The sequence below is a fragment of the Chelonoidis abingdonii genome, chromosome 16, assembly GCF_003597395.2.
Source record: "Chelonoidis abingdonii isolate Lonesome George chromosome 16, CheloAbing_2.0, whole genome shotgun sequence".
Taxonomy (NCBI): Eukaryota; Metazoa; Chordata; order Testudines; family Testudinidae; genus Chelonoidis; species Chelonoidis abingdonii.
The window spans coordinates 15,138,702-15,162,652 of NC_133784.1; the positions used below are offsets into that span (position 1 = coordinate 15,138,702).

The 23,951-nt window shown below is 43.0% G+C and overlaps 2 protein-coding genes across 3 annotated transcripts in view; one reads left to right on the top strand and one right to left on the bottom strand.

The window, feature by feature from the left end:
* Window positions 1–23,951, bottom strand: part of SEC24C (SEC24 homolog C, COPII coat complex component) — a 647,635-nt gene that overhangs the window by 368,578 nt on the left and 255,106 nt on the right. The window lies entirely within an intron of this gene.
* Window positions 1–23,951, top strand: part of USP54 (ubiquitin specific peptidase 54) — a 235,150-nt gene that overhangs the window by 150,987 nt on the left and 60,212 nt on the right. For both annotated transcript variants that reach the window (XM_075072848.1, XM_075072847.1), the window contains 6 exons: window positions 5,610–5,756; window positions 7,590–7,739; window positions 9,808–9,976; window positions 13,889–14,059; window positions 18,428–18,559; window positions 18,784–19,155. In XM_075072848.1, the coding sequence (XP_074928949.1) occupies window positions 5,610–5,756; window positions 7,590–7,739; window positions 9,808–9,976; window positions 13,889–14,059; window positions 18,428–18,559; window positions 18,784–19,155 (1,141 nt within the window). The remainder of the gene's footprint in view (window positions 1–5,609; window positions 5,757–7,589; window positions 7,740–9,807; window positions 9,977–13,888; window positions 14,060–18,427; window positions 18,560–18,783; window positions 19,156–23,951) is intronic.

The window sequence follows — 23,951 nt, forward strand, 5'->3', positions numbered from 1 at the left end:
AACAGCGTGCCCTAGGGGTCATCCTGGGACATTTGTTCAACATCTTTATCTACATTATTCTGGATCATGATATAGATTGCACCTTCAGCAAGTTTGCGATGACCGAAGTGGGGGAGGAATAGAGTGAACTAGAAATAATTGTGAGGACTTGGGGCAAAGAAATCTTGATGAGGTTCACGCATGGAAGTGCAGCGTTCTGCATCTTAGATGGGAAGAATCCCATTGCACCGCTATTAGGCTGCAGACTGACTGGCTTACAGCAGCCGGTTCATGCAGAAGAGATGGGAATTCCGTGATGAAAGCTGGATATGAGTTGTCAGTTTGCCCTTGCTTGCCAAGAAGGCATAACGGCCATTTTGAAGCTGTATAATATCGGCAGTTGCCACGCAGATCGGGGACTGATCTTCCTCTATCAGCATTTGGTGAGCCTCATTGGAGTACGGGTGTCCAGTTTTGTGTCCCACACTCAAAGGTGTTTGGAAAATTGGGTAAAGGTCCAGCACGGAGGGCAACAAAACTGATTAGGGGGTGGAGCACATGACTTATTGAGGAGGGCTGAGGGAACTGGATTATTTAGTCTGCAGAAGAGAAGAATGAGGGGGGATTTGATAGCTGAAAGGGGGTTCCAAAGAGGATGAATCTAGACTATTCTCAGTGGTACCAGATGATAGAACAAGGAGTAATGGTCTCAAGTTGCAGTGGAAGAGATTTAGGTTGGATATTAGGAAAAACTTTTTCACTGGGAGGGTGGTGAAGCACTGGAATGGTTTATCTAGGGAAGTGGTGGAATCTCCTTCCTTTGAGGTTTTTAAGGTTAGGCTTTACGAAGACCTGGCTGGGATGATTTAGTTGGGGTTTAGGTCCTGCTTTGAGCAGGGGGTTGGACTGGATGACCTCCTGAGGTCTCTTCCAACCCTGATTGTCTATGATTCTATGATGTTAGGCTTAGGACAGCATTTCCACTATTAACATAATTCTCATGGTGATGCTTTTGGTGAAGCTTACAGCATAATACTAGTATGCTTCATGAGCAGCAGCGGGATGGGAAGAGATAGGAGTTTACTTCCAGTAGAATTCTTTTGACATTGCTGTGTTATAACAGATAGTATAGCTTCCATGTCAGCCATTCTATTGTGTTCATGTTCCTAGGGGCATAGGTAAGATTTCATTTCAACTGGGCTCACATATTTCTGTATAAGGAATGGAACTGTGCTTTTTCTCTTGGGCCATGTCATTAAAGGGCTTTTGGAGTGGAGAAGGCGTAAAAGCATAATTAGGAGTTATGAGAAAAACTGGTATTTAACCTTGTAAAATCAGTTCTTTGCACACATCCAGCTAGCCTTCATGTACTGTGCTACCACAAGCCATACAAAAATACAGCTGGATTCTTTTAAGTTCAACATATGGCAGTGAATGAAATTTGAGGGTATGTATTTATTTAGTTCTATACATGTACATTGTGTTTTGCAGCACAAATGGAGTGAGATTCCTTACCCATAAGAGCTTACAGTCTAAGGCCATATTGCTACAAAGACTTTGGCATATGCTTAACTTGAAGCACATACAGGGTCAGGACTTGAATTGGTAGCTAGGAGAGGGATGGGCAAGCTACTTGATGCATTTTGGTGACTATAAGCCACTGTTGTAAATTATTGCTGCTGTTAAAAATATAGCTTTGTGTAGTCTTGGAATACGAGTCTTGTCAGATCCTCAGTGGAGTTTAGTGGTGAACCTCTGTGAGGAGGAGAAGGAGAAGAAACTGGCATTGATTGTAGTAGGAATTGTAACAACCGCACTAACCAAGGCTGTGTCAGCATTTCCATTCTAACCCTCTGCTTTTCAGTTGCTTGTAACTTTCTGAAATGTTAACCTTTCTGACTGAAATTTTCCATGCTTAGTCTCTGCCAAAGGTGAATGTCTCCTTTTCGGAAAGTTGGAGTAAAAATGCTTCGGCTCTTTGAGAATGAAAGTAGATAAATATATAAAAGTTACAATTTAGTAAGAATATAGCTTTTGTGGAAGACAAGCCCTTTGACTGATCTGATGTGAATTCTTTGGTTTGACTAAATTGTTTGCTGATCACTGCTCCTTCCTCTGTTGTTATCCTCACTTTACTTTTTGGCTTAATTTAACGATCCACGGAGCCATCCTGAGGTGGTTTAGTTAAAAGTAGCACCTCCTGTAACGCAAGAGAGGAATCACTGTATCAGGACTCAACATTCCTTCCTCTCTATCAGAAAGTTATGAATTTAGCTGAGCTCGTTCAGTATAGCTCAGTAGCACTTCAAACAGATGGGAGAAGAGAGGAAGAGAATTGCAGGTAAGGTAATTCAGTTGCCTTGAGGGAGGCCACACAAATTCCTGTAGTTAACTTCAGCCACCTGAATGACATTTGGAAAATAGAATATCTGGATATGTATGTCCTTCTCTCTCTCTAAGATGTAAATATCCCAGTTTTCAGTGTTTGGAAAAAAGCTTTCCCCCCCAACCCCACCTCCACTATCTTCCTTTTGGCTGACTTATTCCTAACCCCCAAAAAGATGACTTGGAAAACTCAAGCTATGCTCTCTTGAGTTGGTTGGACTGAAAGATGCTGTAGTGAAGCTTGCAGAGAGAATCCTGATGAATTAATCTTATAAAGCAAGCCACCTTTGTAAATTGCTGTTGAGAGGAAGAAGTCCTGTAAGATCTTTCATTCCCTGAATAAAGTGTCAGGCGTGATTAGATCCAATGATGAAACGGGCCTCTTGGCAATGATAAGCCTTTTATGAAGAGGGTTTTTTGTCCTGAGAATTTCTGCAAAGCAGCGTAAAGTGACCTGACATTGAGGGTGATACAGTGACTCTGGCAAGGCTAAATAGAAAGCTTTTTAATTTTGTATCACTTGTTGGAATTGCAGTCATCATCTCTTATTTTGGATGGGAAACTTTTTTCCAGTATGTTGAAAATGCTCCTGATCACAACCCTTTAGACTGTGTGTGTGTGTGTGTGTGTGCGCGCTTGCACAAAAAATTATTTTACTATTTATTTATTTATTTAGGAAGTATTAATAGGTTTACAAATCCTTGCCACATAAGTATCAGAAACAAAATGGTAATGATTACAACAGTGAGCTTATGTTTGAAGAGAACATTATATAGAAAAATAGTCATCAAATCTCTATTTAACAGGGTGTTACCATATTACAGAGCATCGATTGTATTAGATTGAGTGAAATCTCTGATTACATATACTCAACACACTAGGTATCTTTATCAAATGTTAATATTTTAAAAAAATTGGACAAGTGTGCTGTTTTATTTTGCAGGTGACTATACTTGTCTGAGTACTGAATAAAAGGTAACCAAATATATTTGTCCTGTCTGTTTTGCTGGGTACATAAGTGATGCATTAATTTTTCTGTAACAACCTCCCATATTTTTTGAACCATTCCTTTATGGTTGGACTATTTTTCTTTTTATATAGGAAAGCTATCAGTAGCTGAGCAGCTACTAGCAGATGAGAGATGAATTCTCTATTTTCTTTTGTATGCCTATTGCTTTGAGGAAGCCCAAGAAGGATTACCAAGGAGCTATTTGGTAATAAATATCCAGCACTTTGTGATATTTGGTTACAGATTGCATCCCAGTACTCCCTAATGACTGGACGTATCCACAATATGTATCTAAAATTTCCTCTTTCACAGTTTCTCCAATATTTGTCCCTATTCGATCTCTCTCTATTTTTAAACTGTCTGGTGTGAGGAATTATTGAAACAAAATCTTAAATAAATGTTCTCATTGAGTGATTGTGCATGTCCATTCTACTGCAGGTGTCTGTGCACTCCAGTGCACAATTTGAAAGCTTTTACCCTTAGCAGTACCCATCAGGGCTGCTTCAGCACCCTCTGCTGTCTTGCGTACATCATGCAGGCATAAAGGGGTGAGCTGCCCCATACTCCCCAGTTCCTTCCTACCATCTGTGATGGCTGTTGGATCTCCCTATCCTTGCTACTTCAAGTCTTTTTCAATAACTGTATATAATACCATGTATAGTTAGTTTGTAAACATTAAAAAGTTGGTTTTGGTTTTTTTTGTTTTGGTGGATTCTAGCACCCAGTTTGGGTACCAGCCTCAATACCAGAGGTATGCTGTGCTTTCCAGGTTGCAAGCTCTGCCACTCTTGCAGCAAGGCTATGCCAAATAGTGGCCCTCACCCTACCTGCCTTAAGTGCTTGGAGGAGGCTCACATGAGCAATATTCTGATAACATCTTCTATTTTCCTGCTAGGGTGTTATGGATGGTCACAGAAAGATTTTGAAACCAGAAAGATATCCTTGGCAAAACATTAATTTTGACTGTGGCAGCTCTTCTCAACCAAGAAATTGTATACTTCTGTCAGCATCCCAGATCTTTTTTCGTATGCTAAAGTAGTGGTTTAACATTTAAACTGTAGAGCTCTTCTGGGTTGTTTGAGTTTTGAATTCCCAGGTATTTATAGAATTTGTTGCCCATTCATATCCAAATGCTTTCTGGAGGATCGACTTTTCAGAATCTGGCAAATCTGTAACTAGCTTTTCAGATTTGGCATAATTTACTTTAAATCCAGATGCTTTCCCAAGCCATGCATTTCTATAGAAACTAATTTTAGGGAAATACTGACAATTTTTGTATAAACAAAACTAATATCTGCAAATAAAGCTATTTTCTGATGTGTTCCTGCAAGTTTTGTTGCTGTGATAGGTAGGTTCGTTGTTGCTGTATCTCCTGTGCAAAAGGTTTCATGATCTGTGCAAAAAATAAAAATAACCACGGAGATCCCTGCGTAATCCCTCTGTGTAATTCAAACGCAGCAAATTTAACCACATTAACTCTCCCAGCTCCTTTTAGGCTCCGGTTAAGAACAGTTATCCATTTAAGCAACTGAGGGCCAATGTCACTATGGGACAAGACTTGAAATAAAAAGTTCCCCTCTATTCTATAAAAGGCTTTCTTTGCATCAAGTGATAAGAAAATAAATGAATCTCTTTTTTATCTGGCTTTATGGATGATTCCAAGTACTTGCTGAGTATTGTCTGATATTTGTCTAATCTTAATGAATCCAGTTTGATCTGGATTTGTATAAACTGAGAACATGGAGTGCAGTCAGGTAGCTAGTATTTTTGCTAAAATCTTTCATGATTCAACAGTGCAAATCGTACTTTTTACTACGAGTGCAGATGAAAAGAAAATAGAGAATGATACCAATAATGTGTGATAAAAAGCGGCCCATGCTTCCAATTCCCACTGGAGTCTTGAGCACCCTCCAGTTTTACCCGTACTCCCTATTTTACATGCCTCCCTTGAGGCAATTATATCTTCTAACCGTTATCCTTCATCTGAGGAAAAATTGACTGTATTCACATGTGAATACCAGGCAGAATTTGGCATCTGTCATCACATAGAGTTTGCTGTTCTCTTCCCCCATCTTCATATGTTGAGCATGTAGAATCTGCCGTACTCCAGCCACCTTCTGTATTAAAGCAAGAGGCAAGACCCTGCAGTGGTAATACAGTAAACTGTGAAGCTGTATATTCCATTCAGTTTTAGTTATAAAAAAAAATGTCTATGCGGATTTTTGTTTTGTTTCAGAGTAACTGTGGGGAAAAGATCCGTATACGTCGTGTGCTCATGAACTCTCCCCAGATTATCACCATTGGGCTGGTGTGGGATTCAGACCACTCGGATCTAGCTGAGGATGTCATTCACAGCCTGGGCACCTGCCTTAAACTTGGAGATGTGAGTCTACTGCACATTTAGCAATCTCTCAAAATCCCCTTTTCCCAAGACATGTCTGTGCTGTTCACTTGTATGCATTCAGGATCCAGGTTCACGTCTGATTCTGGGATCATGGGAGCATAAACATGACATGCAGCCACCTTTGCCTCTGACCATCCCAATCCTACAACCCAAGGGCCCTCTGTGAATGCTCCACTAAGCCTGTGAGAAACTGTTGGCATCGGATCGACAATTTGTCTCCTTGCTCTTCCTTACTCCCATAGTTTAGGTAACTCCCCTTTGTGAGTATTCTGCTCTTTGAACAAGATCTTCTACGTAGTACTGAGAGGAATAGAAAAGAGGAAGGAAATGGTCCCACTATTCTGATAGGTTGTGTATCCTTTACCTAATCATTTTACTTCCCTGGCACTAATGGGTAGTTGCAACTGTTGGGGTCAGATTTAAAAAAACACTGACAAGCACACTTGTACAAAAATTTTAATTATATATTCTTAGTTCTTAATCAATTGTATGTTTTAAAATGTTAATTCTAACAATTTTGTATTCTTAATGTCACTGTAGGTGCTTGAAAATTGGAAATGGCCTCAAAGTGCCAATTTTAGATCTGAATCCAATTTTTTCCCATGTTCAGGGGGATTTTCTGATTTTCATTTGGGCCAATCACTTTTGAAAATAGCTGTCTATTTCCCTACCAATATTTGTGGAGGTTTTTCCATTTGAACAATAGTTATTCCTGTCTGTTTGTTTGTAATGGAGCCAAAGTGTGTTATGTTTTGTTTTTTTTAAAAAAACTTGTTCCTAAGTAACCTCATCCAAGGATTTGGTCACAGCTGTGGAGTTATTTTAGAGATAACACAAGAGACTAGGAGGGTACTGGCTGTTGTAGTATCTTAAATTTCTCAGTGACTGAATATGGTTATATTATAATGTAATTAGGCTCTGGAGGTCAGTTCCTCCTGAGACTTCAGCACTTTTAAAAGAACTTGAATTTGAGGTCTAAACAGTTGGTGTGACTTATAATAGGAATAATCACTAGTGACTCACTTAACACTGAGAAACGAATTAAACTATTTGGCATGAATCTGCACTAAGTTGCAGATGCATCACTTGAGAACAGAATTTGGCCCTTAAAATGTAAAGCAATAATGCATTGAAAAGTGACTTCAAAAGAGCATTTTTGTGTCAGTGATTTCTAAATGAAATTTGGTCAATTTTAAAAGTCAACACGTGATTTTTCTGACTGCCTGACCTGCAGATCAACTTGGGATCTAAAAGCCTCCACCACTGACAGACTCTGGAGGCCCACTCTTGCCCTCAGTTACACCTTCACAAGGCCACTGACTTAAATTTATCCTTGCTAGAGCCAGAACAGACTTCAGCTCCTTCTTCCATACCACTGTACTGTGTTGGCTGTGCAGTGCAGAGAGAGAGGTAAAGAGTAGCTTTTTAAAAGTCACTCAGTAGAGCCACAAGATTAAACAGAAAACATACAGAGAGTAGGTTTCTTGTTGAGAAAGAAAGTGCCATTTTTATTAATTTTCAGAGCAGAAATACACTTTAAAGTCTAACAATAAAATCATTGATATAAATGCCTTCCTCACAAGGCAATTGTGGGCTGAGTGTCAGGCAACCTGGATTCTGTTCCCACCTCTGCCAATGACTTGTTGTATGACCGTGGACCGATCACTTAACCCTTCTGTGCCTTAGTTTCTCCGTCTGAAAAAATAGCATATAATACTTAACGCAACTCTGTAAAGCATTTTTAGCTCGTCAAATGAAACACAGTATTTTATTATATAATTTTTCTTCTTTCCTTTTCCACACCCCTTAAAGCTCTTTTTCAGAGTAACTGATGACAGAGCAAAACAGTCAGAGCTGTATTTGGTGGGAATGATCTGTTACTACGGAAAACATTACTCCACCTTCTTCTTCCAAACGAAGATCCGCAAGTGGATGTACTTTGATGATGCCCATGTCAAAGAGGTAAGGAAATTGGAGATTATTTTTGTAAATGCTAAGAACTGTTTGGGTATTGGTGAAGATGTAGATCCATACTGCTTTCCAAAGATTTCCAGAAACTTTGTGTGTGTTCTCACACCTGAGGTCCTGCTTAACTCCAATGCTCCTAAAGGTTTCTCTGAACGAACTAATGCTTTCTATAAGTCCGATGGAGGAGATGTTTTCTCCAGAAGACCTGATTCTGCAACAGAGGATAATCAACTTAAAATGGGAGAATCATAAAGAAATAAAAATAAGGCCTAAGAGAGGAAAGAGGGTGAAGAGTCTGAGGGACCCAGAAGGGGAAAGGGAAGAAGAGAAAAATGAAAGTGTTCAGGATCCTATTTCTTCTCCATTCAAAGATGCCTTCTAGTTATGTGATGGGCGGGTCCCCCGATCTACATTATTTCCGATCTTCGTGGTGTCACCTCAGACTGTTGTTTAATTCCCATTGACCTTTCTTTGATTTCTTGGTGCCTGCACTGCTGATGGCAAAAGTTGAAACAGCTGTGGACTTCTGTACAGCAGAAACCTGCATGGCAGCCAGTACCAGGTAAACTGACAACTGTTCAGTGGTACCAGAAAGCCCAGAGGCCTTCTCTTTGGTTCTGTTTAATTGCCTGCCAGTCTAGCCTTTATGCTGTTAGCTGGAATCCTACAATTCACCTGTGCAGTTGGATGTGTTTCTCACACTCCTCCCCCCACCTGACAAATAGCGTTGCTATTGAGTCCCTTCTCCTCAGGTTCACAGTAGAAATATCTGGATGCCATGCCCCTCTAGTAGCTGTTTCCTAAGGTGCATTCTTCCCTTTCTTACCAGTGCCTTTTTTTTCCCCCGTGCCTAGGATGAAATGGTTGGCACCAAAGCCATCAGCACTGGGATCTTGGCACGTGATTACTACATCTCATTAGTTTGTTGGGCTTCATCTCATGCCCCTTCCCTTCTGTTTCCCCTTGTCACAAAGGCACAAAAGTAACAAAGGAAAGCTTTGTTCCGTAATCTCATCAAGCACAGTCTCTAAGAGAAAATTATAAGCCTTCCACTTGTTCTTGGTCATGTTTCTCTGCAGTAAAACCCTGCTAAGGATAATACAGTGCTGTAACAGAATGCCTGTGTAAGGAGCAGACCTCTTGGACTAGATGTTATGTGCATCTCTGCAAACCTGTGCTAAAACACAGGGAACTGTTTTCAAATGAATACTGGCTGCAAGAATTAAAGTCCAGCTCACCAAAACAGAAAATACAGTCATGCTGACCTTTGAGAAGAAGAAATGATTATACAGCAACGTGTTTAACCCCTTGCATGCTGGATAAATCTTCACCAAATGTTAGCTGTGATCTCAATTAATCCCAGTGCTGGAAATCTGTGGTTTGCATGTTTGATTTTTTTTACTTAATGCATTTTGTAAATTATGATAGATTAATTGATAATCATTGGTACCAAAGCTATAATATTAAAAATGTGCCCTGATTTTGGTCAGTGAAGTGTTGGGAAATTTCATGTGGTAAAAACTTTTTTTCTTAGCATGAGTAAACTCTGAATGGGAAAGAATATTATTTTAAGCCTATATTCTAGCAGATATTAATTTCGTTTAACTATAAAACAGTAAATATTTTGATTATCAAAACAAGGCGTAAACTGTTTCCGGTCTCTGCTGACACTGGACTCATGTCCAGCTGGTATCACAAATTATGTCTCTTTTCTGCAGTATGGTGGTTGTCAGAAAAAGGCATGGAAATGTCAATTTTAATTAACATATTTACTTTCAGTAACATTTCAGAGTTTATAACAAGCATGAAGTGCTTCAGCATGTGATTGTAAAGTGGGGCTCTGGGAAGAATTAGTGCAGCTTTATTGTGATCACTTATCACTTGTCCCTTGGCACCTTGGGCATAGAGAATCTTGGCCGGTGGGGGTAGGAAGGTATTCAGGAAATGTTACTTGATTGTACAGTGCAGCATATAAAGAGGTGAAGAACCAGTCTCTTGATTTGCCTGAGAGAAGTAAAAAGAAAAGCTGAGCAGTGTTCTTGTTGTTGTTTTTTTAATTCAGATTGGTCCAAAGTGGAAAGATGTTGTGACCAAGTGCATCAAGGGTCATTATCAGCCTTTGCTACTGCTTTATGCAGATCCAAGAGGAACTCCAGTGTCAATGCAAGACTTGCCCTCTCAGGTGGATTTACAGCAGTATAGCAGGACTTGCTATGATAGCGAGGACTCAGGTAAACAGACTGAACTGTACACTTTATGCCCATTTCCATTCCAGCTGAACTGTTAGAAAAATATTGCTTCATTTTGGGTGCTATTTTGCTAGCCATGTCTCTGTCACTGATCAAAGCTGACCTAGAGTCCTGAGAAAGATCCTCAGTATTTAACTCTTAAACCTTCCCTTCCAAACTACAGCTCCATAAATTACAAGTACATCCTGCCTGAAAGACTTGCTTTCAGGGCTTCTCTTTAAGACCAGACATCTGGGGAAGGTTTCCATTAAGTAATGTGATGAGCCACCCTCTTTTACTCCATCCAGGGCAGAATTCACTATCTTTGGAGCATTCCCAGATTGTGACAGCCAGAATTTCAGGAGACAAAATGTTATTGCTAAACCAGAGGATGAGCATGTAATTTTACTTTTTAAATGTATAAAGACAGTCTTCTATCCAAATGATTATAAAAAACTCACCTAATCATAAAACATTCAAGGTTTCTATCATTTTAAATGTCTGAAAATTTGTCTTTTCTAAGTATATCTAGGAGAAAATGCTGACACAAGAATATGGAAGGATCTTTGTGTAGAGGGGAACAGTATAAAATTTATCTAGTGATTGAATTCATAAAATTATCCTGAGTTTTTAACAGGAAAGAAATATGACACAACATATAGAATGCATAAAGAAAGTGACTGCCAACATGAATCTCTTGGGGTTTAGATGAGGCATCCAATCCAATGCTGTCTCTTAAATATCCTTTACTATCCAGCAATATAGTACTGATATGATACACTAATGGATTAGGGAGAGAAAATACGGCACTGTCGGTGGTGTTCCATTGGATTGGAAGGAGATGGTCAAGTAAGATGCCTTCGGAAATAGTTCTGAGTCTGCTCAATGTTTGAAATAATGATCATGAAGAGAAGGCTAATTTGTTAATTACCTGGATAAATTAGGACACTGAACAGACTGAAGTGAGATGAGGCTTCCTGTAAAGAAGAGGAAGTATAGGCATTTTGAGAGGCACATTTTAAAAGCAATCAAAAAGAGAGATTGTGGTGGTGGATATAAACTGTACATGAGCTTACACTGTGGTAGTATTGCCAGAAAGGCTGATTCTAGTCTTGGATTTTCACAGAGAATTTTACCTGCTTTTGGGGGGGCTTCATAGGTTGCCAAGAACAGCAGTCTGAGCGCAGGACCAGAAAAATAGCACCTTCCTCCTAGGAATTCTACCCATTCACATGATTTGGGCTTCTCTACACAACAATTAGAGTATGACAAGCTGTGTGTGAATCTATCCTGCGCTACCCTGCTGCAGTGTAACTGTCCATCCTGCTGATGCGCATTAACAGTTTGTTAATGCACTTTGAGAGAGAGACTAGATCAAAGCGCTCTAATGAATTGTTAATACATGTCAGCAGATACATATGGACAGTTAGACCACGGCCTGCTAGTGTGAGATATATTCACAACGCAGCTTGCGGTGTCTAATTATTTGTGTAGATAAACCCTTAGTTTTAAAAGCAGGTATGGCAGTCATGGTCACCACCTGTGACTCTCGTCCTTGTGCTTTTTGGCTGGTGAAGATGTAGGGAGCATCTGGAGCCTCTACTAACATATTGTCATTACATCATATAATGAGGGGAATCTATCATGCACCCTAAAATGAGTAACGTTTCAGTCAATACTAATGAAACCATCACTCAACAATAGATTTTGTACACAACCACTTAGGGCATGTCTTCACTAGCAACATTAAAGCACTGCTGCAGCAGCGCTTTAATGGGTCTGTGCAGAGCTCTTCCAGCGCTATAAAAAAACTACCTCCACAAGGGGAATAGCATCCAGAGCTGGTGCACTGTCTACACTGGCACTTTACAGCGCTGAAACTTGCAGCAGTCAAGGGGTGTTTTTTCACACTCCTGAGTGAAAAAACCGCAGCATTGTAAAGTTTTAGTGTAGACAAGCCCTTAATGTCTTGTCTCCGAGTTCTAAGCAAGCTAATTGAGAACCTTGCAAAAAAGAGTCTCCAGTGCCACCTGTTAGGTGCTAGTATCTCTGGCAAATTTCGGGCCAGGATATGCTACAAAGACTGTTCCTGTAGTTCTGGTTGACCTCCAAGGGAAGTACATCCATATTCATTCTGTTGGATCTCTCTTCAGCATCTGATCGTATTGTATCCTGACTTGCTTCCAAGAAGCTTCAGAGCTGAATAGAAACATCCTAAGGTGGTTCAGGTGTTTTATTTCAAACTAAATGCAGACAGTCATTACGAGCACCCTATTCTTCCATTTCCAAAATCCTCACTGCTGAGTCCCACAAGATGTGGTCCTCTCCTTCACCTTATTCAATATCTATATAAAGCTGTTGAGAGGGCTGGTGAGACAATGTGGGTTGAGGTGCCAGCAGAATGTAGATAACATCTAGCTCTGCAACTCCTTTATGTCAAACATTAATATATCTCCCAGCTTTATCAATGCCTAGCTGAAATAAGTACCAAGAGTACTGTCAAAAGCTGAACCCAAACAAACTGATATGGTGCTAGTAGAAAGAGAGGACTGCTTCAAAGAACTTGTCTCCTCTACAACATTAGTTAAAAACAAATTTTTCTTCCCTCTGTTTAAATCAATCTGCCCATCTGTGACTGACCATAATATTGCACCGTATCCTATCAGAAGCAGATCTTCATGCTAATCATTGTGTATCATCATATCTAGGATTGAAGCTATGCTCTTTGGAGAAAGCTTCAGCTGGTACAAAATGTTACAAATCTCTCTGTGCATAGTCATAAAGCTCACTGTGAATGCCTCCCTGTGAAGCTTTGCTCTCTGTTGAATAGCAAGTCCATGCCCTGATACTCAAAGCATTCCACGGGATTGGTCTCTAGCTACCCAAGATCATCTTTCCTTTCATGACCATGATCTCCCACCACATTGCAGAGGAATAATGACACTTTTAACCAATAGGGGGAGGCTTGAGAGTCCAGAAGACAACTTTCACAGAAATTTGATGTAGACTATTGGATTTGCTCCCAGAAGAAATCAAAGTGGCCATGGAACTAAATGCTTACATAACTAGAGAGCTCATGTGTTCAGTTTTGTGTTTCTTTAATTTCATCACATACACAGGTATGTGTGGGTGGGTATGTTGTACGTACACAACACCCTGTAAACTATTCAAAGTTATTTTTCCTGCCGGTTGCGGGAAAAAGGACAGAAAGAAAAATCTGTATATATATTTTAAAGGATTTAGAGACATGAGAAATGCCATACTTGATCAAACTTGTGGTCCATCTAGTGCAGGAACCTGTCTCCAACAGCAACCAGCACACAATGCTTAAGACGAAAGGTGCAAGATACTTTGCATTAGGCAGATGTGTCTTATTCCCTAATAGCTATATTAGTTTAAACCCTAAAGCATGAAATTAAATAGCTCTTTGAAAGTTCTTAGCACCTTTATAATTCTGGATATTCTTGTTATCCATATAAATCTCCAATTCTCTTTTAGAATCTTACTTAGTTTTTTGACTCAGTGCAATCCTGTGGCAATCAGTTCCACAGTTTAATTATGCTAATAGGCTTGTTAGTTAATAAAGAACAAAATCATCTTGAAATTAACTAATTTGTTGACAGTTCATGTGGAGATTGGTAAAGTGTTCATCATAGTCATATTTATGGAAAGTATATTTTTGACCTCTCCCTTAGATGAAAAGGGATCAGACTAGATGACATGAGATGACATGAGTCTCCACCATCTTTGAATCTGTGAATATTGTGTAGGTGATTCTCTATATCCCTTTGCTCCTAAACCTGTTTCTTTGCTTCTGTTTAGTTTCCTCCATTCTGTTTCTGTTTTCTGTCATAATGTCTCCTGATTTGTATATCCCAAATAGAGGCTGACATTTGCCATTACTTCCTTCATTAGGGAGGGAGCCTTCCATCTCGAGTGACACCAGGACAGACTCCTCTACAGACAGCTATCCCTATAAACACTCACATCATGAGTCTGTGGTCAGTCACTTCTCTTCTGACTCGCAGGGGACAGTCATCTACAATGTGGAGAATGACACAGCTTCGCAAAGCAGCAGGGACACAGGTAGCAGACACCTTTGTGCTCATATAGCCATTGTGAAACTGGAGATTACAGTAGAGCTCAGTTAAATAATATCTGTTTAAATACAGACCAAGGCATATTGGCATAGGGGTGCTCTTGGAAGTGCTGGCATCTGGTGCATTATGGCCCACAATCTATAGCACGGTGCAGCTGTACAAAGCACTATTTCAAAATGTTATCAGTGGGTGGCATGTGCAAGTCCCTGCATTCAAGTAGATGAGGCTATATGGGAAGGGAACCCACACTATTGGGACCTGTATGTGGTTATGAGGGAGTTTCTGCTTAAAGAGGACGGGTATCTGTCTGCACTGGGGGAGGAGAGAGGTCAGAGGATAGCTGTCTGCCTGTACTGTGGAGGCAAGTTTGTGGGGATCTGGAGTGAGACGAGAATCTGTACTATGGAGGAAGCTGTGTGAGGAGTCTTGTGGGAGAATCTAATAGGAGATAGGGTGGAGGTCTCATGTAGAGTTATCCTGTCAGCTGTGGCCTGTGCTTGTCACAAAGCATCCAGCCTCTGACCTGGCCAGTCTGTTCCTGAATGCAGCACAGAGCTTTGACATTAATTTCTAATGAAGGACTACACTAGTTAAAAGAGCGGAACTTCCATATACCAAAAGGGTGACCTGTTAATAGTATATCTGTAAATTGAACTAATTTTGTGTGCACCAAACCCAATAGGTTTCACAAAGGGGGCATACCTGTTAAATGAACAGCTCCTTGTTACACCAAAATTTTTCCAAACAGCACGTTTTGATACTATTTCACTCAGCAAGTTCTTGCCCTCCTGTTTGTAACAGTATACATGTACCCATCTGTGGTTCAAATCTTTACTTACAGTTCAGACCAAAGTTGGGGAAGGTATTTCTCACAATGAAGAATTAGATTTTGTGAAAGAGTAGATTTCAAACAGGTGTTCTTCGATGCTCTTTGATTCCTCACCATGCATTCAGTAACTGGCACTCCAAGCCTTTGGCTCTGGATGGTTGATATATTTTGTGTTTCCAGGTTAAATGTTTGGCAGATAAGATGAGAGAGAGACAGACAGAAGGGGAAATGTAGGGCAAAATTTGATAGTGATGAAAAACCAAAATTATATTGATCTTCAGAGCAACAAGAAGCCTACTTAACCTAAGATGCTGAGATATTATTTATATATCAAAATGACAGAGATGTAATTAGAGAGGTCCTGCCCTGCAACACTTAACGTCAAAGTAGACAGAAGAGGTGAGGGGTGGGAGAGGGAACAAAAATAAATGAGCAGATGAAATTCAACATTTATATTATTGGTTTCATGATTTGTGTAGTGACTTTCTCCTTTTATTTCTTGTCCTGCTAATTCTATCCCATGTTTTTCCTCCAGCTCTTACCCCTCAGTTACTGCCTAATTCAAACCTGCCTCCTCTCTCTTGATCTAGTTTTCAGCTATATTCAGTCCCTGCCTGTTAGCTAATCCCTACTTGGTCATCCCCCTTTGTCTTCTCTGTCCTCCTTCCTCCGTACTCAAGTCTTCCCCCCCCCAAAATTCATCTCCCAGCCTCATGCAACAGCTCAGCCATCAAATGCTGACTCCTGGGGCTGTAAAGGAGCCATCCCATCGCTCCTGTCAACTGCAGAATCAGTCTGTGAGAAAGCTGGATTCTTCATTAATGGCCACTTCCCCCACTTCTCCACCCCAGAGTTCTGTGGACCCCATCCCACATCGCCCTCCTGGGAAGGAAGACCACTGGGGCCATGTGCCCTCAAACACCTGGGTACGTCAGGATGGGGATGGGTGGGGCTCACTGAATGGTTGAGCTAGCCCTCTACCACTTCTGGCAGCCAACGCTGTCAAGCTTAATAATGTGTGAATTCTAACTTCTCTGCTCAAACTCCTAAGATCACATTGGGATTTGTCTCAAGTGATTTAGTTTCATTCCCTTCTCTAACCCCATGCTCCCAACCTTTGGACTATAAAGATACTTTCCATTTGCATCACTGTTTGCCTATTAATCCATACAATTGCTTGAATGTGAGGCATCTAGTATGTAAAAATACTCTTCAAGGGGTATACTTTGCATGTGTTCTTTGAAATCCTATTTTGTTAATTTAGTGAATTCAGCAAAATTAATGAAAGGTGCTAGATTGACAGCTGTGGAGATTAAAATTCATAGCTCAGGTGCAGCATGCACACAGATACTGCAAACTTTTCCCATGCTGCCTCACTAGTAGACTTTGTCCCTGGTCTGGAAGGCCCGTGGTTATCAGGACAAGGTAATTCAGGCTCCATGCTCATTTAGTACTTGGTGCCTCTGCTGAGACTGTGGCACATACTGTCCATACTGTGACCTTGTCCAGTTTATCGTTGGAAATATAGGAGAGTATTGGTAAAGCTGTCAACCTCCCAGTCCACAGTGGCTAATTGTGCATTTTAGGACTAGATGAATATTAAATATTCGTACCATGTCTAAGGCCCCCAACTTTAGCAGCAGTGGTACTCTTTAAATAGCTGCTGTGACAACATTGGAAATGCCCTAACCTACCATTGCTATCAGAATGGAAGAACATTTTTTTAAAGCTAGCTAAAGAAATTGTGCACACTGAATGCAGTATGGGCTCCTTTTATCACCATGGTAACTGCTACAAGATATCTTATATCCTTATAGACTGACAGAATAGCATTATATGCCTGCTGTCATCCAAAGCTCATGTTGTGAAAGAATGAGTTCCCCCAAACCCACTTCACAGCATCTTTCCTGCTCAGGCACTTAAGCCCTAATTTACCTACCATTCCCCCCAATCTTCACCTCTCTTGTTCTTTCCGTATTTTCCCCACTTCCATATATATTTTCTCTTTCTAAAGAGTACCTACTACAAAATCACACTCTTCCTTGGCTTCACAGATAAGTTGAAACTCAGGATGTTTCACTATCATTAGCCTCCGTTTGGGTGGGTTGCCCTTGCATGCACACTGTCACATCTTTATTTGTTGATGTAGCACCTCTGCCTGAAAAGCAAATTCTCCTTTTGCTTTAATATATTTTTTGCATTTTGATGTTATTTATTTGAAAAGATGAATTCAAAAAGCTAATTGTAATGGCAAGTTCTGTGACACGGGTTCTCTGGAGAGAAATTGGATTGGGACCATCAGCTCCTCCCACAAAGTTGTCAGAAAATTGGAGTTTTCATTCACTACACCTATGCCCAGGACCGGCGCTAGGGGTTTGAGCGCCCTAGGCGCACGGCCATTTCGCCGCCCCGCACGCTGGTCCCCCGGCTCCGCAGTCCTTCCTACGGATGGTCAGCTGCTCCCGCGGCTCCGGTGGAGCTGCAGCAGTCGTGCCTGCGGGAGGTCCACCGCAGCCGCGTGAGCAGCCGACTGTCCACCCACAGGCACGACTGCAGCAGCTCCACCGAAGCCGTAGACCAGCGGACCCTCTGCAGGCACCACTGCGGCAGCTCCACTGGAGCCGCCTGCCGTCACCTCCGGCAAAATGCCGCCCCCTAATAATGCTGGTGCCCTAGGCGATTGCTTAAGCCGCCTAAATGCAAGTGCCGGCCCTGCCTATGCCAGATTGAAGTTGATGTTGGAAAGGCTGGAAAGCCTTTGGATCTCCTTCCCAAACTCCATCTTTGTCCTGCCCCTCTGCTTAGGAGCAATTCTGATTTGGAATGGGACTGCTCATGTGAGTAAAGTCACACAAATGCATGTGTTTACAGATTTGGGGTCTTAGACTTGTAGAAACCACAAAGCTGAGTGCTTACACACTTGTAACTCTTATTGGTAATCTCAAGTCAAAGGATTTCAAACTTAATTAGAAAAATTATTGTGCTCATTAGCTTGGTAATAAATTGGTCTGAGGATGAGGCACTCTTACCAAAGGGCAAATCCTTACAGGGAAAATCTGTGCTAAATTGTGAACAAATATTTTCTAACTCAGTTGATCCAAAGAAAAGATTTGTGTGTAGTGTGCAAAAGAGGATTTGTGAGGAGAAGAAAATCAAACTAGCCATGTTTGTTTAAGAGCTGTGTGTGTCTGAGTGCGAGAGCTGCTGGAGTGTTGGTATTGCAAGATAATGGTGTCCCTGGAGCATTATGAGGCAAGGCACAATCAATTGCTTCCCATCTCTGTGAGTGATCTCTCTCATTTAACACAGTCCCTAGAGTTGCTTTGTTGTTCTTTTGTGACTATTTTTAAAAACTTTTAGATACAAATTATTTAAAGCAAATGACTTTGCTTACTAGAAGCTGCCAGTTAGCATTGGAGTGTCTGTGGAGTTCAGGAAGAGTGAGAAGGGTCTACTATTCTTAGAATGCTGAACAACCAGTCCAAAGACTCTTGCCATCTAAACTAAGTTCTCTTATTCTTTCAGGACACTTGACTGACAGTGAATGTAATCAGAAGCATATTTCCAAAAAGAGCTCACAGACTGACCGCAAGAGGAGTTCTAGCCGGTCTCGACGGAAAGGGGATGAGATACAGTCATCAGGATACCACAGTGAAGGCAAGGGTCATTGTTTTAATTACTTTGTCACTCTGTCTGTGTTTTTGTGATTCTTTGTGTGTATGTGCACCTCCCTTGCTGTGTGTCTCCCAGTCTCTGTGTTTTGGCCTGTCTTGCCTTTGCTAATTTTCTCTTTATGGCTTCAGAAAGATGTTGTGAATAGTGCTACCAGTTTAAAATGAAGTTATTTTTGTTCCTCTTGCGTTCTCCTTTGTATACTTCAGGAGAAACATTGAAGGAGAAACAAGCCCCCAGAACTGCCCCTAAGCCATCCAGCAGCACTAGCAGACTTAGAGAGTTTAAAGAGACAGTCAGCAATATAATCCACAACCGACCAGCCCAGGCCAACCAAGGCTCTCCTAGTAGAGGGAATGTAGTGGGTCAGTCAAAGATACGGCGCCCAAAGAACTTGCCTGTGCATTCTCACAATTGGGAAATGGAGAGTACCAGCAGTGAATCGAAATCCAGTTCATCTAGCAAGTACCGTCCGACCTGGAGACCCAAAAGGGAGTCGTTGAACATAGACAGCATCTTCAGTAAAGACAAGAGGAACCATTGTGGCTACACGCAGCTCAGCCCCTTCTCTGAAGATGCAGGTGAGGTGCGAGAGAGAAATGTATGTTGCTGGGTTGTAACTGGAAAAATACAGTTAGGTGCAGAATTAATCATAACTATCAACTGCTGTATGGAAACTATGTAGTGGCAGTGCCAAACTTTGTCAAACTCTTGAGTACCCTCCCATCCTTTTCACACTAGTTGCTTTGGTGATGGTGAGGCGTTCATATGAAGTCTGTGTATATGTATACACTGTGCAGTGTATATATTATTTTGAGTGTGTGTTCTCCAGGCTTGTATTCTGTTAAATTCCATTTCTGTGGAAGCAAAGACAAGGGAGGCATCATTGTGTATACTGCTGAAAAAGAGCTTGGACTGGGCTGCTGGGCATCTAAGAATTTGTATTGTGGGATGTTCTCATGCACTGGTCTCAGACATGTGCTCCAGGGCTGGCTTGCTCCCTCTGACCGGTGTATATATTCTGTGCCCTCTGTCCTCCTCCTGCTAATCACAGCATATGCAGCATAATGTCTTGGACTAGAGAATGAAAGTGTTCCCCCTGCTAGCTACCATTCCCTATTCTGAGTGCCTGTCATGAGCACCTAGCACCTAACCTGTGGTTTACCTGGACCTGCCTCTCACTGCACCCGTAGATGGAGGCCAAAGCCCAGCTCTGCCCTGCTTTGGGTTGGGAAGTCTCTGTTTGGAATCAAGAGCTCCTGACATCCATGGCTCCTTCCCCTGCTCTGAGAACGCAACAAAGATCCATGCAGCTTTATTGTCTGGTTCACCATCCAGTTAGCGGAGAGAAATCCCCTAAGCCCTACAAAGGGACTGGCCCATAAATGGCTGGAGCTGCTGAGTTCCATTCTATGGTTGAGAAATGAGTGGGGAAGAGAATGCGTGTTGATGAATGACCAAGGTATTATTGGGAAAACCTGAGGGGGACGAGAGGAGAGAGAGGTGGAGGAAATTGATGGGGAGAATCTGGAAGTTAAGGAGGATTGGAAGGGATGAAGCAGTCATGGGAATGAGGAAGAAGAAAACTTGAGGAAGGAGGGAGAGACTATTACTCATGGAAAGGACAGAAAAGGGGCATGAGGGGAACCAATCAAAGGCAAGTAAGAATGCACATTAAAATCAGAAAGGGGATAACACTAAAATGTGAAGGATTAGGAGAAGCAGCATAATGAGTTATATTAAAAAGTGTAATCAAAATCTGAATGCCAAAATTCTAAAATAGATTTCATATAAGGTTTAATGCACAGTGCCGTAAAGAGCTAGATCAGCAGAGAATGGAGAATCAAAACAAAATCCTTGCTCCAAAAATCTTAGTATCTAATGCACAGGTGGGTACTAGAACACAAAACAGTTATGTGCACAAATGCAGAAAGTTACAGAGGAGGAGAGATTCTTCTTCGAGGAGTGTCCCTTCAGGTGCTCTACTTAAGGTGTCTTGACGCCCTGTGCTTGTAATCAGAGATTTGTGTTAGCAGTACCCGGTTGAGCCATGCACGCGCCGCTCCGAGTGGTTACATAGCAGTCGGAGGGCCTTCCTTGCTTAGCAAGTGCTAGTGTTTTTTTCATGCCTTGGGGCCTTTTGTAAATAGTTTGTGTATAGTGTTAGTTAAGTTAGGGTTGCAATGGGGACTTTGCTTCAGGTGGGGCATACCCCGGTCTCCCAGGTTTAAACCCTGCTCAGATTGCAACAGGCCTATGCCTGTTAGTGATCCCCATAGTAGCCATCTTAAGTGCTTGGGGGAGTCACACATTAAGGATCAGTACCAGATCTGTAAGAACTTTTGCCCCGAACCCAAAAAGAGTAAGATATTCGTCTCGGGGCCCTCCTGATGCAGTCTGTCCTTCACCCAGCTTCTGAGCCATCATGACAGGTCTCACTGAGCACCTCTTCCTCCATGCACAGTGCGCTGCCAGCACCCAGATCCTCCTAGCACCGAGGGCCATCGCCGGTGCTGAAAAAGAAAACAAAAAAGTGCAGCTCCCCAGTTCCAAGCAAAAAGGCCCAAGAGTCATCAGCCAAGGGATTTGGGCCTACCCACCAGGATACTCTGGAGCCACGTCCTTATGCCTCCCCGGTTGGGTTCCCCAGTCTCTTCAAGGTCTATCACCAATTCTTGGGAGTGATATTGGACCCACACCCCTGCCGGCACTGTCATCTGTCCAGGCTCCCCAGGGGCAGAGAGAGTACAGGTCTCCACCTGGTCCGATGATGACTCTGGTGCTGCAGGACTCAGATGAGAAGGCAAGCCAACCACCAAGATCCCTGAAGGGGCAGGGGGCACACTGCTGGTCACCAGAGAGGAAGTGACATTCTTGTTCATCACGCTGAAGATCCGAGGCTCAAGGATCTGGGACCTGTCATTGATCGTTCAGACTAGTGTCCAGTTTCCCTCAGTGTCACTCACCTGTATGGGGTCAATACTTCCCATACTATTCCCAGCACCAGTTATCCTCCCATCGGTTGTCTTCTCAACGTCAGTCTTGATCGCTGGTGCAGTGGTAGCGTTCCTTGTCTCGGCATCGGTCTCCCTGTCACTGGTACCAATCTCCCCAGTACCGACACCAGTCTCCCATGTCTGGTCATCAGTTGCTAGTAGCCACAACCAGTAAATAAACCCAGGGATTGACAGCCCTTCTCTCGTCACAGGGAAGCGATTCCTCTGGTGTGGAGGGCCAGTTCAGCCCATCGTCTAGGCCCCATTGGCGGGATTGGGCACCGGAACCCACACCATTGTTTGCGGCACCACGGTGGTAGCACAGCCAGTGGCCAGCACAGTGGCCTTATTGGAGCATATGGGACATGATGATGCCCCCTTTGCAGCACTCTTTGTTCGCTGCATCAGAACTCCAGTCGGCAGCACCGACGACACCAGGCTCAGTGCCGGGGGCCCATTCAGAGGCTGCAGTGGAAGAGCCTATACCCATCCCTTAGCCTCCCTCTCTAGCAGTAGTCGAAATCCTGGGACCTCTCCGGGTGATCTAGTCTTCCTCATCAACTCTGGACGAGGCAGTCACAGAACTTTAAAAGGCTAGCCTGCTGGACGATTTCAAGGAGTATCAGGCACTACTTCTGCGTATAGCCAAGAATTTGGGGCTGGAGGTGCAGGAAATGGCGGAGCAAGAGGACACTCTCTTCAATGTCCTCTCAGTCTCTATGCCCACCCGGATCACCCTACCCTTATATGAAGAGGTTCTTAAGATCGACAAGGCCCTATGACAAACCCCCTCTTCCATTCCTCCCACCTCCAAAAGGGCCAAAAAAAGTACTTTGTTCCAGCCAAAGGGTTTGAATACCTTTATACCCACCCACCCCCGGGCTTGTTGGTTGTGTCTGCAGCCAACGAGAGGGACAAGCACTGTCATACCTCTTCAACTCACAAGTACTGCCAGCCTACAATTTTGACAGGTGAATCATCAAACCCTGTTTGGCAGATATCATTTTAATCTCTGGGACGATCTCAAAGTTCCAGGAATCCCTCCTGCAGGGTTTGATCCAGGAGTTCAGCACCCTGGTGGAGGAGGGCACCGCAGCGGGCAGATGCTCCCTGCAAATGTCATGGGATGTGGTGGACTCAGTGGCTTGGGTGGTCATGTTGGCGGTGGTTATGCAGCACAGCTCCTAGCTCCAAACAGCGGGCTTCTCCTAGGAGATGTGGACTTTGATTCAGGACCTTCCTTCCCACAGGGTTGGTCTCTTCTCCGAGGAGACAGATGCCAATCTGCATTGTTTGAAGGACACTAGAGCCACCCTTCGCTACTTGGGCATGCATACACCACAGTCTGCTTATAAGCCCTTTTGGCCACCCCCGCCGCCAAAACCCTGGCAGCCCCTTCAGGGCTCTCCTAGAAGGGACACTAGTTTTAGCCATCAACACCCTTCTTCCTCCTGTTCACTTTTACAGCCTGGGCCTGCCAAACATGTAGGGGGCCAAAAGTGCTCATTTTAAGGGTACACTCGAGAGCCATGTCTCAGTCATGCACCCGGGCTCCCCATCTCTTCCTCGACCATCTCCGCCCCTACCATTTGGCTTGATTGTGGGTAAGCTCAGACCACTGGATCCTGAATATATCATCTTGGGGCTATACCCTGCAAAGTACGGCTTCCCCCCTCCAACCCACCCTCTTCCCCCTCCCTCTCCAGGGACCCTGCTCACAAGCAGCTCCTGTGCCTGGGGGTTGTGGAGGAGGTTCCTCTGGACATGGAAAGAGAAGGATTCTACACCCTCTACTTCCTAATCCTAAAGGTAAAAGGGAGCCTAAGACCCATCCTAGACCTGTGTTGCCTCAACAAGTCTCTCAAGAAGTTGAAGTTCCACATGGTCTCCCTGGCCTCCATCATCCTCTCACTGGATCCAGGAGACTGGTACACTGCTCTCAACTTAAAGGACACTTACTTACCTGTGACCCAGGAATATGGAGAATGCCTGGCCTCGGTCTGTGTCCCCAGCAGGTGCACCCTGGACCGAGTGATCATGGTGCCAAACCACATCCTTTCATCCCTAGATTGGTGGCTGGATTCCAAGTCGGTGCTGCCAGGGGTTCCAGACACATCAGATCTGGGCTGGGGAGCCCACCTGGGTGAGCTCAGCAACCAGAGCCATTGGTCTGAACATGATCTAGCCCTTCATATCAGTGTCAGGGAGCTCAGAGAAGTTCGCCTGATCTGCCAGGCTTTCTTGTCACATCTAAAAGGCAAGGTGGTGCAGGTCGTCACAGACAATACTGCCACTATGTATTACATCAACAGGCAAAGTAGTGCCAGGTCTTCAGCCCTGTGTTGGGAGGCATTCATCTTCTGGGAGTTTTGTGTGGGGCA